The 18,790-nt window shown below is 34.3% G+C and overlaps 1 protein-coding gene across 1 annotated transcript in view; it reads left to right on the forward strand.

Moving 5' to 3' along the window:
* Positions 1-18,790, forward strand: part of LOC123551399 (uncharacterized) — an 88,853-nt gene that overhangs the window by 51,274 nt on the left and 18,789 nt on the right. Inside the window, exons 10-16 of the mRNA XM_053542127.1 lie at positions 744-920; positions 1,320-1,456; positions 7,272-7,452; positions 11,894-12,052; positions 12,466-12,612; positions 12,816-12,953; positions 13,499-13,681. Coding sequence (XP_053398102.1) covers positions 744-920; positions 1,320-1,456; positions 7,272-7,452; positions 11,894-12,052; positions 12,466-12,612; positions 12,816-12,953; positions 13,499-13,681 — 1,122 coding nt within the window. The remainder of the gene's footprint in view (positions 1-743; positions 921-1,319; positions 1,457-7,271; positions 7,453-11,893; positions 12,053-12,465; positions 12,613-12,815; positions 12,954-13,498; positions 13,682-18,790) is intronic.

The following is an 18,790-nucleotide window of genomic DNA, read 5'->3' on the forward strand; positions in this document are numbered from 1 at the left end:
TTGCGTCAGTTTAAGCAAATAATGTTGTTTAATTACTTTTAAAACTGCTTCCAGTCGGCAACTAAAGATTTTAAAAGCTTGGAAACACGCATTTGTTTAGTTTACTTTACTTCCCTGTGTCCTGCATTCCCGTTCAGTGGGCATACCAGCCTTAGCCTTTAGATACGTTTGAATTATTACAGTCGTCAATAGTTTTTTATGTATGTATATCGGTAGAAAGGCAGAGGATATACCTTGGTTTGAAGCATGTTTTCCGTATTTTGTTTTGAACTCAGGTGATCGTGACACAATTATTTTCGGGGAATTTGGTATAAATAAAGTAAGAAAAGAAAAACATTTGAAAGAACTTCAGCATTTGATCACAAAAAAATGAAAGTCAGATACTGATCTGTTTATCAACAAATATGTTTACGAGGTTGTAAAGGTTACTGACTTGGAATTATTTCGGAAAGGCTGTGTTTCTAAACAGGTGTCCGTTTGTGTATACAATAATGCAAGTTTAGCATGGGCACCTGAGTTTAACTTCACGAGTAGAAAGATGGAAAGTTGCCATATGGTTCAAGATTCTGCAGACGTGACTTAAAATTTTACAAAAAAATGAACATTTAGTATATAACAACGTTAGTTTTGGTATGTTGAGATCATATTGGTTACAGCGACTTTATGTTGTAACCTTTTATTTGTAAGATGCATCATTCAAAAATAAATCTAGGCGAAGAGTATCAATTTCAATTTATTTACAGAATATTGCAGTAGCACTCCTCAGTGTTCTGACGCTAGTTTTTCGGCAGATACAGAGTTCGCCATAGGAGATGAGTTGTTCGACATATCCACTCTAGTTTCTGTTGGAACATTCAATGATCTGAGTTACTCTATAAGGGCATCAGAAGGATATTTGTTTTCAATTGATTCATCAACAGGTAAATATGTCTGTTACTACTGTTGCCGAGAAGAATGAATTCAAAAACTAGAATGATATACGACTGGCTTATCATACTTGAAAGATACAAGTTCGTTTTGGCTGAATCGTCTTGTTTTCTGTATTGCAGTTAACATTTCTGCTCAAATAGATCAGCAAGTTATAGCATATTTAGTTAATGTTTAAGATCTTAAACGTTTCTTCATTATATACATATTTTGTCATGTGAATGACATGGTGATGTATAAGATATTTCTATGTATCCAACATACATGTATATAGTTCCGTTTTACTCCTCAAAGGCACATCTATAATATAGTTCTGAAATTAAATTCATTCAAAATCTTCGATGTTATCAAGCTGCATATTACAAAGGTACGCAATTACCGATCAAATTCAGGAAAAGTGACAACAACACAAGCATTTCCAGAGATTTTCGACTCCGCCACATATTCCATCATCGCATATGTATATAATACTGGATCCTGTAGTTACGGCCAATGTCAGCTTACTGTAACAGTTGTTGCTGTTAATTACGTAAGTGCTTCATCATCAATTAATACCGAGAGTGTGGGGAGATATAATTAAATCGCTTTTTATAGAAGGTTGTGTTCTGTGCTTCCAAAGAATTTTCTTATAGATTTGATAAACCTTTGATAACTGTGTTTTGAGCTTCCAAGTTATTATTATTATTATTAGTAGTAGTAGTAGAAGTAGTAGTTGTAGTAGTATACCACACTTATATAACACTTTTTTCACACAAAATATGTACGTTCAAAAGTGCTTTACAAAAACATAAAGAACACATACATTCATATAAATACATGTAAATATATTGGTAAAAGATTGAAAGGAATAGTAATTAAAACAAGATCATCCATAAATTATGGTCAACGCTATATTACATTACGAGAGCAATCCCTTTCTCAACACAAAACAAACCTGGTTTGTTTTGGGTTTAACGCCATTTTCAACAGTATTTCAGATTTTGTTATTTTATATAACATGTGTGAAAGAGATGCGTTTTCAAAGATTTTTTAAATGCGGACAGTGAGCTTGAATCTCTGATGCTTGCTGGGAAGGCATTCCAAAGCTTTGGAACTGCATGCTTGAAACTTCTGTCGTTCAACTCCTCGGAACAACCAAAGTCACCAGGCCATTTGCCGACCTTAAGTCTCTACGAGGTTTGTACATGTCCAGCATATCGACAATGTACTTAGGAGATTCATTGTGCATTGCTTTGGATTTTGAACTCAATGCGGTGCTGAACCGGAAGCCAATGCAACTTCTTCAATACCGGCGTGATGTGATCGTATCGTGGAGTCCTGGTTATGATACGGGCCACTGTGTTTTGTACACATTGAAGTTTTTGCAGTGTGTCTTTGGAAATTCCATACAGCAGCGAGTTACAGTAGTCTACTTTCAATGTAACCAGATAGTCCACAAGTGACTTGGTAGCATCAGCTGTGATGTACTGCCTAATGTGACCTACTTGCCGAAGTTGTGCATAACTAGCTCTACAAAGAGAGTTAACCTGCTGTGTCATGACCGTGTATGAATCCATTCTAGCACCGAGATTCTCCACACAAATTGATGGTTTTATCTGAGCGGGTCCTACTTTCACGCAGATATCTTCGGGTATTTTTGTGTAATTTGTGTGAAACAAAATGACCTCAGTTTTGTCAGTATTGAGCTTCAGCATGTTCTGATGCATCCAAGAGACTATGTCTTTGAGACAGATTTTAATTCGAGATAGGGCTTCATGTTGGTAGGAAATATTTTTTTTTTTTTGCTTAAACGACAAATATAGTTTTGAGTCATCTGTATAAAAGTGATGATTTTTTTTAGTTGTTGTTGGGTTTAACGTCGCACCGACACAATTTTAGGTCATATGGCGACTTTCCAGCTTTCATGATGGAGGAAGACCCCAGGTGCCCCTCCGTGCATTATTTCATCACGAGCGGGCACCTGGGTAGAACAACCGACCTTCCGTAAGCCAGCTAGATGGCTTCCTCTTCAATTGAAAAATTCAACGCCCTGAGTGAGGCTCGAACCCACATCGATGAGGGGCAAGTGATTTGAAGTCAGCGACCTTAACCACTCAGCCGCGGAGCCCCCCCCCCCCCCCCCAAAAAAAAAAAGTGATGATTCAGTGATGACGTTTCATGGTCGATAGTATCAAACGCAGCTGATAAGTCAAGCATTACCAAAATTGTGATTTCGTTTTGATCCAGGGATTTTGAACTTTGAGAAGTGAAGTGCAGTTTCTGTCGAGTGATGCTTTCTATATGCAGACTGGTGCTGTTCATGTAGGTTCTTCAAAATCAGGTGGCACTCAATGCGTTTATCTACTACTTTTTCCAGTACTTTTAATACAAATGGTAGGTTTAAAACAGGCCTGTAGTTCTTTAGCTCATTGGAATCAAGGTCTGTTTTTTTCAAAAGTGGTCTTACGTGAGACTTTTTGAATTCTTTTGGAACATACGCGGTTTCCAGTGATGTGTTGATAATTTTTGTCAAAGCTGGAAGGAGCTCGTGAAGGCATGGCGTTAAAAGCCAAGCTGGTATTGGGTCTAATTCACACGACTTACAGAGAGATGCCTGAATAATATTCTTCACTTCTTCTGGTGTGGCTGGAGTAAAACTGTTTAGGCAAACCTTCATTGGTGGTCGTGTTTCAGTGTCGTCAGAAATGTCAGATACAAAAAAGAATGCTATGTCTGTCCCTATTTTGTCTATTTTGTTTATGAAAAAGTCACTAAAGTCTTGTGCGAGTTGTTTGGAGGAAGTAGACTTTGATAAAGTGATGTTATTTGTAGCACCTAACAGATGCTTTGTGATTTTGAAAAGAATCTTTGAGTCTTTTGACAAGATTCTACCTTATCCGAGTATAAATGTATTTCTTCATTGATGAGGCCGCGATCATATTGAATAGGACAAGTATTTGCACGATGGGGAAAATATTTCATGATGGACCTGTCAGTTCTTTACTTATGGGTGAAACAGGTCTCATAAGCGTAAATACGACTAGCTTCTACTGATTATAAAACATACCGTACGATTTGTTGTGAATCAACTGTTGTTGTACTTTTAGTAGCTCAACCGCCACCCTTGTTTAAGAGCAACATTTAAAAAACACGTTTTTTTTTCATCCTCAAGTAATAAGTAAGTAGACTCGCCCAGTTTAATCAATCTAGACGCATAATCTACATAGAGCGCTTACTTCACCCGATTTACATTCGGAACATTTTCACGCGTTTCGGGCTTTATTACTTGCGGCCTGGAGGCCGCAGGTATATTGGAATGCAACAAGTAGTGTAGCATATGGGGACTAGGTGATTTCACGTGACTTTTTACCGATATGCGATTGGCTTATCGCATTTATGGAACGCCGTTTCTGCAATATAGCCGGCACTCTATATGATATACAGAGCAATGTTTGTGACCTAAATTCCTCATTCATTATTTCATATAATTTATTCAAACTTTCAGCAATGATCAGTATTGATACCTAGTTGTGCATAAGGGATTTTAATTTCCTGGATTATGGTCCTGTGTTGTTTTGCTCTATACTTAGTATGTCAACGAAGTCCAGGTGAGGGCATGAATCACATTTGTATTCGCTCTAGTGAAGTATTTCAATAGTCAAGGAATGTGACCAGTTGAGCTAAAAGTTATTTTTGCTCAAAACAATAACTTTCAGAATTAAGAAAAACATATTTCATAGATCTACTTGTAAATCATGTATAATGGAGTAATATTTCCTACATTTAAGCGTTATTGTATAATTAAAAAAAAGCAAGCACGTTATTCCCCATTAAGTTACTTTTTTAGGCTGAGGGGTTACACATACATCCATAACAATTTCTGATCTGTATAACTTCTGGCCGCAGGAAATCTTTCGACTTGTATAGATTTGATTAACCTGTGATAGTTGTGTTCTGTGCTTCCAATGTATCTTCTTGTAGATTTGATCAACCTTTAATGGTTGTTTTCTATGCTTCCAAAGGATATTTTTCATAATTTGATAAACGTTTGATGATAGTATTCATTGCTTCCTGTTACGTCTAAGGGTAACAATTGCTTGTTACTTTAAATACTAAAGGTAACAGAAAAACAAACCAGCAACTATCAATAATAACATATTTATTTTGAAAAGTAATGTTCAAATTACTATCAGTAAAAAGTCCTAATACAATATAAGAATAATCCTATTCCTGTCCTGGTCAAATTTAAACCCAATCGGTATTTATTCTAAATTTCTAACACAATCCAAACAGAATTTAGTATGTCTAAGGAATATAAATCCTCTCTTTTAAAGATCCACTCTGTTGATGTAAATCCATCAAATAATACATGTCCAAACTGGTAATATTTTGTTATTAAGAAATATAGGGAAGTTTTTCAATAATATCTTACTTTAGGTTCTGCTCTGTTCATTTAAAGCATCATGGAAGGTTCCAGCATTTCCATGTATCACCAAGAATAAAAAGAACATTCTAGAAAAACCCAGTACAACCAAGACTTTAAATAATGAAAAACATCCTATTTATCAGTATTTGTGATGGAACCTTTTGGAAAGCTATACGATATAATTAATTGATATACATGATGCCGTCTCCGAACTAGGACAGGCTTTACTGATAAACATTTGATACTTATATTTTGCGCTTCCGAAATATCATCTAATAGATTGGATACGTTTTTAATGGTTGTGCAGTATGCTTCTAGAAGATTTGATAGATTTGATAAGCCTTTGATGGTTGTGCAGTATGCTTCTAGAAGATTTGATAGATTTGTATAGATTTTGTATACTTTTATATTCTCCTCGGACACTTTTGTTATGTCATGATTGTAACTGCACGTTTCCGGAATATGTCTTAGAGTGTTGGCTATATTTAAGTCAGAAAATATCGTTTCAGTTTATTTTGCATTTTCTTCCATTGATGGTTGCGCTGTATGCTTCTAGAAGATTTGATAGATTTGATAAGCCTTTGATGGTTGCGCTGCATGCTTCTAGAAGATTTGATAGATTTGATAAGCCTTTGATGGTTGTGCAGTATGCTTCTAGAAGATTTGATAGATTTGATAAGCCTTTGATGGTTGCGCTGTATGCTTCTAGAAGATTTGATAGATTTGATAAGCCTTTGATGGTTGCGCTGTATCCCAGGGATCTTCTTATGATTTTGAAGACTTGATTAACATACATACCATTTGGTAGTTGTACAAGTGTTATTAGTATTTCCATATTTATCCGTAAAGTGTTAATATTTTATTATTACGCCAGTACAAGTGTGCTTGAGAGGTGCTTGGGAGGAATTGCTTATTAGCTAACCTGTACCAATTATCAGTATAGATGGAATGGTTAGGCGTGTATCGTATATCGAACATCGTTTGACGTCCACAAAATTACTGTTTTCACACTATAGATAACACTTCTGTCATAATATACATGGAACTTGATCAGAATATTGGCCTCAATTAAATATCGATACTGGCTTATCTGAAATCAGAAAATAGGTTTTTAGGTCAAATAAATGAAAAACTCACTAACGCACTAGAAGCCACATTTTCTTCCTGATGTCACAAACATGTTTATCAGTTCGAAGTTGTGCTTGAAACTGAGTAATCTTGGGCAAAATCTAGGTGAGTAGGTCAAATCATGGATAAAAACTTCGTTAACACCATAGAAGTCACATTTTCTTCCAGCATTAACATTGGTCTGAATGTTTGTATTTAGCATTATGTCACGTTTTTTAAATGCATGTTTTGAATATATCATTATTATAAGTCGAATTATTTCTGTAATTAACGATATTTACCTCGACTACATTTAAACTGTATTGTCCCGGATGTCAACGTAACATTTATTGTCGCTCGAGTTTATTTGCTCACAGCTACTCAGTTTCTAAATTATATTGTTGGTGAATACATTTATTGCTTTACTTTATTTTAACCTAAAATCAGCCTGTATCCATTTAACGCAGCTGTCCACTCGATTTTGATATCTGAGCGTTCACAATAACTTTGTAAATATAAAAAAGCATGCTAACATTGAAATATGCACACTTTTTGTTGAACAGAACGTTTATTTTGTTTCATAGAAAAGAATTTTACATCTTTTTTTGATGAAATAATGTTGCGGCCGCAAAGATAAATAAGTCTAAGTGCCTATTTTTGTAGTCCTCTAGAATGAATTTTTATATAACATCTTTTTTCGAAGCTGCTGTTATAGAATTGGTGAACCAGAACAAAAGTTAATTATATGTTTTATAATAAGCAAATAAAATCTAGTGCGTAGATTACACATACTATTTGCTAACATGTTTGTTTTTATATCTGAATTGAACAGGCAGTTGAAATAACGAATTTACCGGCTTCGGTTTTCATTTCTGAAGACACGACAACATCTGAGATTTTGTTTACAGTTGGAACTTCTGATCCTAATACTGGTGACACGTACACATGCGAAATTGTTAACACAAACTCAGTGGAGCCTTTCTATCTAGATCGCATCCCGCCGGAATTTGGAGGTAAGAACAGGTCTTGGTCAGGATTACGGTTTTACGTACCGACTATGTCCATCTGCAGACAGACTTGTTTAACAGAGCCATAAACGTACACTATCTGTCAAGAAAAAACTCTTGCCCTCTTGCCCTTTAACAATGTTGAATTTCTTATATACTTTAATATTTATTTCATAAACACCTGAAAGAAAAAATCTAAAAAAAAATTCATTCTAGATTTGTTATTGTTTCAGCCATTAGGCCAATACTAGCATCATGGTTTTGTGCTTACACTTAATGTTTTACGCAACATGATTAATATCAGTCAAGCCCGTCCGCTTAGCACAATAGATCTACAGGTCGCGGGGTCGTGAGTTCAATCCTCTGGCGAGAGGCGTATTTTCTCCGAGACGATTTGATAAAATACATTGTGTCTGAAATCATTCATCGTTCATCGCTGATTTATACATGTAGAACAGGTTTGTACTGGTACAGAATCCAATAACGCTGCTACATACCTGAAATACTGTTAAAACAGCATTAAACCCAAAACAAACAAACAAACAGACTACTCAAATCTACACTTTGAAACCGTCTAAGAACAGGTTATACTTACTTATCACACCCCTCAAGCTTAGATGAGCAGCCAGATAAATTTCTCGCCATATGTTGGATTCTTTAATCATATTAAGCTAGTTTTATCGTCAATTTAACGTTTTTTACTCCTTAAAAGTAGACCCTAATATGAAATAAGGCAAAGCCTCAAAGCGAGCTCAAAGAAATCGGATTTAGCTAAAAATATTATGCATCATTTATTTGTCACAAAGAAACTATTCCCTACTTACAAGAATTCAGGAGAACCTATTCACTTGAAGAAGTCTACATTTAGTGTCACCATACCTGTAACAGTGAATATCATACGTTGCAAAAATTATGGGAAGCAGGTGTCACGGTGACGTCATTACCGCGTTCCCGTTTCTTTCTGCTTATTAATGACATTTTCCCCATTTTCTGGCCGATGCTTGATCTTTTAAATGAAAATAATATTTTTTTCAAACAACTGGAAAGCATTCTTTCATTATTGTTGCGTGATGAATATTTTTTAGCAATTGAATGAAGTTCTGTATTCACTCCGGAAAGAAGTACTTCCTGTGAGCACCTATCCGTTAGGGTGCGCTTTTTAAGAACTTCCGACGAAACTTTTCAAATCCATCACCAAGTGTGAAAGTATACTTGCGTTACCGTAAAGCTCGATTCTCGAGCAGGCCCTTCGGGAATCTGCTCTTCGAGCTCGCTATAACTATAAATGGCTTACTTCTATAAAAACCCGCGTTAAACGATATTGTGATAAGCTAGATGAAAGCCCTTGTAACAGCGGTTTTGGTCAGTACAAAATTCTGGCGAAATCCTGCAAAATCTAATATTATTAATTGCAAGTCTTTTTTTGAAATCATTACATTTGTTTCACCTTATCATCCCATGTAATAGGTAAAAACAATCTGCTTTCTTTATATATATGTATATGTTACTTTTCTCTCGTGTGATTTGAATAAAGCTTTCTACGAGTAGCTTAGTGAAACATTATATTTTACTGGTATCGTACAACATGATATTATGTTGGTCTATGATGAAGTTTCCAAAGCCCTTTAATTTTCATTATAAAACAAATTTTCCCAAATAAAACAACATCGAGTAATACAATTATTGCATTTTATTCATTTCAATTTAAAACACTCATGAATAGTGTCCTGCTGTAAACTTTTAAGTTGCTAGGTTCTGAAATATTTGTAGATAATTAAGCTGATTATTTGTTATGCAATGCAAGAGTGCGAAGTGTAGATAATTTCTAACAAGGTCTTTGTTCCATTGTTTGCCACTTCCTTTTATCACTATCATAAATGTGATAAGATCTAAAGAAGACTGTATAAGAATAATTTGCATAATTCGAATATACTGATTGTCAAGATATTAATCTGCGATTTCATTGGTTGAAGATCTTAAATTGAAAAGATAAGAAATAATGCGGGATCCAGGAAAAAAGACAGTTAGTTAGTGGACATCCACAGAACAAGCGTGTTATACTTGAATGTTTAATTTCTTGTTAGTTCGGTTAACCGACGTTGAAAGTGATACAAAATTTCTTATCTAATTATATTAACTGGATAACCAGTGTTCAAAAGCTGACTACTTATTTTGTTATAAATGTATACCTTTTGTTAATTTGAACTATTAATTGTGGATAAAATAAAAATAGTAAAATTGCACAGAAACGTTCGTTCTACATACACCCGACATCCCAGAATTGACGGCATCACACATGGCGTAGAAACCGGGTACAAGGAACTTCTATGTTTACTTGACTTTCCCAGTACCTTCACAAAAGCGAGTGGATTATTCTACAAGATGAATTATATTCCCCAGCGAAGTGAAACACGTCGTACGGATAACCGACGGTGGAATACTTATAAGAAGTGTTCGAAAGGTGGATTATTTCATTCATTTAGTGAATGCCGTGCAGTAATGGCAATTTGTAACAAATGTCAAAAGAAAGGACACTACGGTCGGGTGTGTAGAAATTCAAAAGTCAGTTGCGTCAAAACAGAGAAAACAAGACAACGCGACATCGCGAGATCTATTGCATCTCAAAAGAGACTGATCCTAGAAATTTCACTGCCTTTTCACGGAGTCGAGGATAGTTACTTAAAAGAAAATTCAACAAACACGGCAATCCGTCAGCAGAATGGGACAATAAAACGCATGAACAGATTACGGTACGAAAACGAAAGGATGAAAAGTAAGCTAGAAGCAGTAAAGCTAGAAAATTCCAACCTAAATGCCAAGAACCAAAAATTACGGGACAAAAACGAAAACTTGAAAGCTGAACTTGCAGAAAATCGCACAGAATTGAAATGTAAATTCACGGAAATTAACGTGCTTACAGCTAAGAATAACTATCTTATTGATAACGTGAATTCGCAGGATGAGCTATTGTCAAAATTCAAAAACCTACGTTCGGATTATGAACACTCAAATGAAATAATCAGTGCCATGAAAATGGAAAGAAATAATCTGTTAAAACTACAAGATGAATTAAGCAGGAAATCGTGTATATCATATAACCGTTCAAATCTGTATTGTGATTTTAGTCAAAGATTCAATGATCTGTATGAAATCATTGACAATCTGAAGGCAGAACTGTCCGAATCAAATAAAGGAAATCTTGAACAACAGAAACAAATTAATGAATTCAGACACGAGAACCAAACAGGAAACATCAATAAGCACCAAAAACAAAGGGGTATCATCTCAGACCGCCCACCACGTGGATTTTACGCTAGAAGAGGAAGACGTTAAACGTGTAAAATAAAACCAAACACATAGCATTTCATTAATTTTAATTTAATGTAGACATGTACTCTAATATTTTTAGCATACATCAGATGAAACTGCATTTTCACGGAGTGAAAATAAATATCGGAGGGGCAAGTGTCCTGCTGTAAACTTTTAAGTTGCTAGGTTCTGAAATATTTGTAGATAATTAAGCTGATTATTTGTTATGCAATGCAAGAGTGCGAAGTGTAGATAATTTCTAACAAGGTCTTTGTTCCATTGTTTGCCACTTCCTTCGATCACTATCATAAATGTGATAAGATCTAAAGAAGACTGTATAAGAATAATTTGCATAATTCGAATATACTGATTGTCAAGATATTAATCTGCGATTTCATTGGTTGAAGATCTTAAATTGAAAAGATAAGAAATAATGCGGGATCCAGGAAAAAAGACAGTTAGTTAGTGGACATCCACAGAACAAGCGTGTTATACTTGAATGTTTAATTTCTTGTTAGTTCGGTTAACCGACGTTGAAAGTGATACAAAATTTCTTATCTAATTATATTAACTGGATAACCAGTGTTCAAAAGCTGACTACTTATTTTGTTATAAATGTATACCTTTTGTTAATTTGAACTATTAATTGTGGATAAAATAAAAATAGTAAAATTGCACAGAAACGTTCGTTCTACATACACCCGACATCCCAGAATTGACGGCATCACAATAGGAAACATGATGGTGTGCTTTTATAAAATGTGCAAGTATCACAGATAAAGAGTTTGGTTTTAGGTCGTAGAATCAACACAATTATGTCAAAACATCAATTTTGTTGAAATTTCAATATGTTATTTTGACAACACATTTTTCTAAACGTGTTAGAAATTGCATTTAAATGCTGTATTTGTATGAAAAATATTACTAAAATATCATGGGAGTGTTAGAAGTTTCGTTTAATGCATTATTTTTTTTAGTTATTTTATGTTTTCCTGAAACCTAATTTTAACGCCTAGCCCAAAAGTCTTGCGAACCTAGAAGACGTTAACTCATTTCCTTTTACATCATTCTAGCTGCTTTTAGGTACAATGTAGTCAGTTATATGTAGATCTAATAGTTACAATATTTTTTACTTCAGATTACGTTATAAAAAACCGAGAGAACGGTGCACTGTCGTCTGCTACAACGACATATTCCGTGTCGATTGAGTGCACAGACAGTCATGGAGGAAGTGACGTGGATGTTTTAACTATAGAAGTCACACTGAACGAAGCTCCGGCTTTCACAAACTTTGGTTGTAATTATTCTTTTTATTTGATATCAGTAATTGGCCAAGATGTATCGAGTTTTAATCTGTCTTCGGAAGGAACTTGACGCCAACTCAACATTCCGATATGGCGAATGGCCTGACGATGAAGTAAATCACCCCTTGTTTGCAAAGAGTCTATAATTTGTTTCTAGTGTTAATGAAAATCCGAATATACTAGTAGCAGTCATTTATCTCAGTTAATGCAACATGCATTGATTCTTTTGTCTGCCGATGCAGATAAAAGTGTACATTTTTTTTACTGCACTTAGTGCCAATATAAAATGTGGAATGAACCACAAACATCACGCTGTAGGTCATCAACGGAACTAAAAAAAACATAAAAACAGCTAATAGGTTCATACAGTAACTTGTTATAACTACATATTATTTTCTTTCAACAGCTGGACCAACCAGTATTAATGCAGATCCTATGGACTATAAACAAGGTGATACCTTATACACAGTGGCTGCTACCGACAATGAAGGAGATGACCTCACGTTCTCGTGCACTATACCCAACTCAAAAGTCCCGTTTAAATGCGAAGCAGGTATGTGTTCCCGTCATCAGTATTTATAAAATTTCAGACAAAATACTTTTTTGGTTTTTAGATCTGTTTGACTTACATCGTTTTCACAAAGTGATACAAGCTTATATCTTCCTTGGAGAGAAAACCAGGTTTTCCAAAAGTAAGTTCACCCAGCTGGTAAGAATAGAGAAGATGTGAAATCTAACATTTTTGAAACATTTCAGATGCAACATTTGTAGATGTAAAACTTAGGCGCGATCTTCGAATTGATGATGATAATGGTGAGACATACACTGTTCAAATTTGTCTCAAAGATGAAAAACACAGCGACCAATGTGGAGATTTAGAGGTCACATTAACACGTAAGAATGTAACAAATTTCTGTTGTCTCTAAAAGAGTTTTCTGCAACCATTTACAAGTTGAGAATATTCTACTCTATAATGAGATTATGTATGTAACTCCGAGAAATATTTCAAGCATGAGCTGGCACCATAATTGATTGAACGAACCAACTGGAATGCTCTCCCACATGTCAACCCGAGTGGAGTTCGATTCGACAGAAGTGTGGGACATCAGACTTACCACTCGACATTATAAAGAGGTCCATGTGTTAAAGCAACAGTAATGTATTTATATATCTGTTAGAAACATGTATAGGTATTGCTTAACAATGGTTTCTGGTTTTATTCTAGTGCGTATTCATTAGGATTTCTAGTGAGCTGGGCAGATCAAGATATTAGTATACAGACCTCTATTTTTCTTATGAAACGATCTCTCCGTAAAAAACCTAAAACTTTTAGGGTCACACGTATCAATAGTAAACATATATACATGTATCGATTTGTACAACTGTCATGTTCTCTTAAAATATCAGTTTAATACAGAGAATGTAGATATCTTTTACAGGCGTGAAATCTCGCCCAGAGATAACCAATCTACCAGATTCGAAGACTTTTGCAGAGGATGCCGCCGTGGGCACCACACTGTTTGAAGCTTCAATAAACGACCCAGACCTAGGGGAATCCCATTATGTTGCAATAGACGTAGATCCCGCTTCGGAAACATCTGTATTCAGTTTGGATACATCAAGTAATATTAAAGCATTATCGTGTGTATATTGAAGCATTATCGTGTGTATATTGAAGCATTATCGTGTGTATATTGAACATAACAGCAGGCTCTTCTGCATTTATTAGCTCTCCATTTTGTTTCATTCTTATGACAATTTATTTGCTAATGGCCACCGGTCCATAACAATATTATATTTTTACAATAAACACAGAATGGTACCTATGATAATGAACATATACATGATGATGATGATGAGCCTTTTGCATTTGCTTAATGCTTATCTATATACAAAGTATACTTTAAACATTCTGCTGAGTCTCCAAAATTACCTTACGTTCTTGAAAGGCATAATATGCGTACATAGCTAAATTTGTTACGACATTATCATAGTTGCAGCACATTAACATATTAAACTTATGCACATTTGTAATTTCAAAATATTTCTTAGGTATATATTTTTCTCTAATTATATATTGCAGCTTTGGGCAAACTAAAATAAAATGGTACTCGATCTCTATACCAAAGCTACATAATTTACAAATTCTGTCTTCTTTCGGAGTATTTTGATATCTGCCTCTCACTATTTCAAGGTTGTGAAAAGAAGACCTTCGTTTATCAAGAGAATGTATAAATTTTCAGATATCAACGTAATTCAAATATAACTCGTGAATAAAATGAAACTTATACTGACGATACGAGTACAGTTTGGAACTGTTTGTAATTTGTCCCTTACCATTCTTGATAGTACTGATCCTTTAAACTTTCTTGATTTATACATTGATCAAACCAAACATACCCAAAACCCATTATTACATAATAATTTTCTTACACCTGAAACCCAGTTGATTTGACCAAAGTTATTCAACTTTTTAATCATCAAATAACGTTTCTGAACAAGCCTATCTTTATTCATTTTCAAAATGTTACACCAATATTAATGCTTCTTTTAGCCGTGTTTATATACAATGGGAATCTTTCACAATCACCTAAAACAGCTTCATTTACAGCATTCCGACTTACACATATATAACGTTTACAAGCGTAATTATAAATTAGTTCCGTTGAGTTTTGCCTCTGTATACCCAAACTTTCCGACCCGTACAGTAATAAAGGGCTTATTTTTGTATCGAAAATATTTCGCGGTAACTGACCGTACTCGTGTAATTGCGATAATACTGATGCAAGGACTTGGACTTGTTTAGCCTTTATAGCTTGATCACTCGCCATTCTGGCATGCGAGAGTTGTTGAGTAAACGTTACACCTACGTACATAGCAGAATTGTAAACCGTTTCAATAACTTCCCCATCATAAGTCCATTTTTCATATTTCGATAATATCCCTCCTTTTTTAAATACCATTATTTTTTATTTTTGTGTGTCAGTTTTAACACCCTTTTCGTTACAAAATGTACGTAATACATTTAACAATCTTTGTAGACCTATGACTGTATCTGCCGTAAGTGCAAGATCGTTTGCAAACAAAAGCGATAATATTTCAGTTATATCGGGAAATAGTTGAACGCCTCTTACACCGCTTTTTTCTTTATATTTCACTAATTCATCAATAAATATTAAAATAAAATCGGTGAAGCCAAACAATCCTGTTTTAAGCCTACAGGGCAGTTAAAATTTTCAGTTAGAAACTCACTTGTTCTAACGCAAGCTTGCACAATCTGATACATACCAATAACTGCTGTATATAATATGCAGTCTTAACGCATTCCATAATTTCAAGAAGTCTATAAAAGCTACATAAACTTTACCGCCTGGTTTTTATAGTTGTTTGTTAATGATGGCTTATAAAATAAATACATTATCAATAGTTGAGTAGCCCTCGCGAAATCCCGCTCGCGCTTCGTGCAAATTTTGAGAAATATTAACAAAGAATGTCAGCCTCCTTGTTAATACACTAGTATATATTTTACCAAATATGTGTAGAAGTGATATACCACTATAATTTTCAGGGAGATTTATATCACATTTTTAAACAGGGTAACTACAACCGCTTTGCTCCACTGTTCAGGGAAAGTCTCAGCATCATACTGTCTATTAAATAGTTTATTAATTATAGGCATTAAAATCGATTTCATGTATAAAAAGTTCTGGAACAATGTTACCTTCTCCGCTGCTAGTACCAGTTTGAAGACCCTTAACTGCCCGAAGTATTTCATCGTCATTAATTTCGGATTTAAGATATATTCTTCGATTTCATTTTCCGAATTTCCTGCATGTATAACTGGGTCGTTTAAATCTTTTTCAGCATTCAAATCAAAAAGGTTTTCAGAATATATCTTTCATTCATCCGGAGATGTGCGGCTTTGTTTTCGAACACATCAAGGTTAAATGTCAATGGTAAATGGGATGATTCGGTTCTACTTTCTACATTGAACTCTTTTATAAGAGCTCTTATACTTACTCTCGGAGTATACACATAATCTACAACCGAGGTGACTTATGTATGTAAAATCACCTTTACCTTTCGCCCATTTGCTATCCGAATAATTTACGACTTACAAAAATTCTAATTAATCATTACCAAAACTATTTACTTTTTATCGCACGATACTCTTGTCCATATTAAATCATCATCAAAAATATCATGATACGCTTAATTCAAGTTCATTCGAAACGTGGTTCATAAAAATACAGCCGCTCTTATCAGCAGTATGGGCATTTAAATCGCCAGTAATAATACAATCAGCTCGATTGTTTATTTTTAAATTTATTTATGAATGACTCTTCTAATATTTTAACACCCTTTAGATATTTAGTAGCATAGAAAGGTGAAGAACAAGGTGGTAAATAAACAAATCTGCAAAAAAGGTCTTTACCAGTATTGAAAAACTGGTCTATCCTTAAAAACACCCCAAAATCACATTCTGGTAATACACGTGAAACGAAATTACTAATATTACGCTTTACAAAAATAACTACGCCAGCCATTGCTCTAACGGCTACAGCAATTTTTACTGCTGAAAAAAAAAATCATAAAAAAAACGAACAGATATCTATATCATCGGTTAACCATGTTTTTAATAATGAAATAATTGAAAACTTCCTAAAAGTTCTTATCAAGTCTAAATCAAAGTTTGTTTTTCGGCCCTTAAATATTCCAGCTTAAGGAGGTAGGTTACCTTCATATTTGTATGTGCGCATGCCCAACCGGAAGCTAACGTGACGATTTACGACAGCGTTTACGACAAACCAAATGTGTTTGTATATCCATTCGTCAGAAAAGAAAACATATACCTGTCTCCGATCTGATGCTTAATGGTTTAATTATGCAGAAATAATTAATAAATTGCCGCAGAAACGCTTCAAAACATTGTCGCTTTAAAATGACGTCACTGACGTCATGACGTTACGTGTCAGTTACCGCGTAAAATTAATAGCTTTTATTTTTAATGTACGTAATTCTGAGCATTTTCTTTATTTGAACTATTTTTAAACAGCCATTATTTACTGAAATATTTTTTATGTATCTTTCGCTCTGAATAATAATCAATATTTTGCTTCTTGTATATAGTTAAATTGAAATGTTATGCGGAATGTAAGAAAATGGATGAGGGTAACCAATGTTATTGGGAATATAGCTGGGTGAAAGGTTACTTAATACGGCCATTTTAAAATAAAAATTGGGCAGTTTGATTTGTAATACCCATTTTTCAGTTTCCATTGATAATTTGTTACTTGTATATTAAAACTAAGCTCTAAAATGTTCAAATTTCACTAGAAAATTGTGGTTTATTGAATTGTATTGATGTTACCATGGAAACGAAGCCTGTGACCTATATATCTAAATGTAAAATTCAAAAGCGTTAACACTGGTCTATTTAAGGAACACAGCTTCGGCATTTTATTTTCATTTCATAAATATCCATAATAATAATAGCAGCATGCAGAACGATTTTTCCATAAAAATGTCAGACGAGGAGTACTGCTGTAAGTATTTTAAGCTGTGAAATTTGTTTAAGTAAATGCAAATAACACGAAAATATTACTTACGGTAGAATTAAAATGTTTTAAAGCTACATTAACAAGAAAGATTATCTTATTTAATATTTTTTTACAAGAAATTATGATAAAAAGCAAGATATAAGCTATTTTAAACATCTCTGTTACCATGGTTACTTTAAAATTTAAGAAAAATAGGGTACCATGTAAAGTGTTTGGTATTTTGCTAATAATATTACCCAAATATTCCATGTTGGTCATTGACAGAATGGCACTAAAGCCGTCGAAAAGCCCGTTTTCATACATAGTTGTTTAAAAATGAGAGAAAATGCGTTACCATAGAAACACGAGCCCTGCGACATATATAGTTTAAGCTTATATTAGAAAGCTAACGGGCATACTAGTAAAATTATTAATTATGCAGACTTCTACGGATAACAATGAAACCAAAATGCACTGAAAACTGTTAAATATACGTATTTTCCTTCTTCTTTCTATATAAAATACCTTTAGAGGGTCATGTTCTTCAAACCTGTATAAAAATTGTACTTGAAGAGCCAGAGATAACAAAAATTGCAATTGTAGCAGTCAAAACATTAAATTACACGAAATACAAAAAATTGCTGCGGTTAAACTAATTTGAATTTACCCTGGTAACAAGGTAACCTACCTCCTTAAGCAATTAAAAATGTTAGTGTCGGTAGGGCCTCAGCCTAATTCCTATATATTCATATCATGTGCATACACCACTATCATTTCATTGCCGTCTGATTTCAAACCTGTATTATCTATCTGGAGAGTGAAGATATGGATTGTCTTCGAAAGTTTCCATGTACATAGAATCACCGTTTTTACCAATACCCTGAACAGTTTTCCGTTTTGCTTTCATTATAACTCGTGAATCAGATTTATTAGCTGGTTCATAAACGTGTAGTTTTCCTTTGTAAAAATAATCATTTTTACGCTGATTTTTCAACTGCTCGACTCTCTGCCTCCTAGTCAAGTCATCACTAACCCAAAGTCCCTTTTCTCTGAGAGTACAATACCCTTTCGCACTTCACGTTCTAAGCAATCTATATCCTTCTCCATAGCCTCTATGGAGGTTAGTTTCAAATCAAATTTATCGCTTAAATATTATAAGTCTGTAGCCTCTCCTTGTACTCCCGCAACTCT

This window comes from Mercenaria mercenaria, chromosome 4 (genome assembly GCF_021730395.1).
Source record: "Mercenaria mercenaria strain notata chromosome 4, MADL_Memer_1, whole genome shotgun sequence".
Lineage (NCBI taxonomy): Eukaryota > Metazoa > Mollusca > Bivalvia > Venerida > Veneridae > Mercenaria > Mercenaria mercenaria.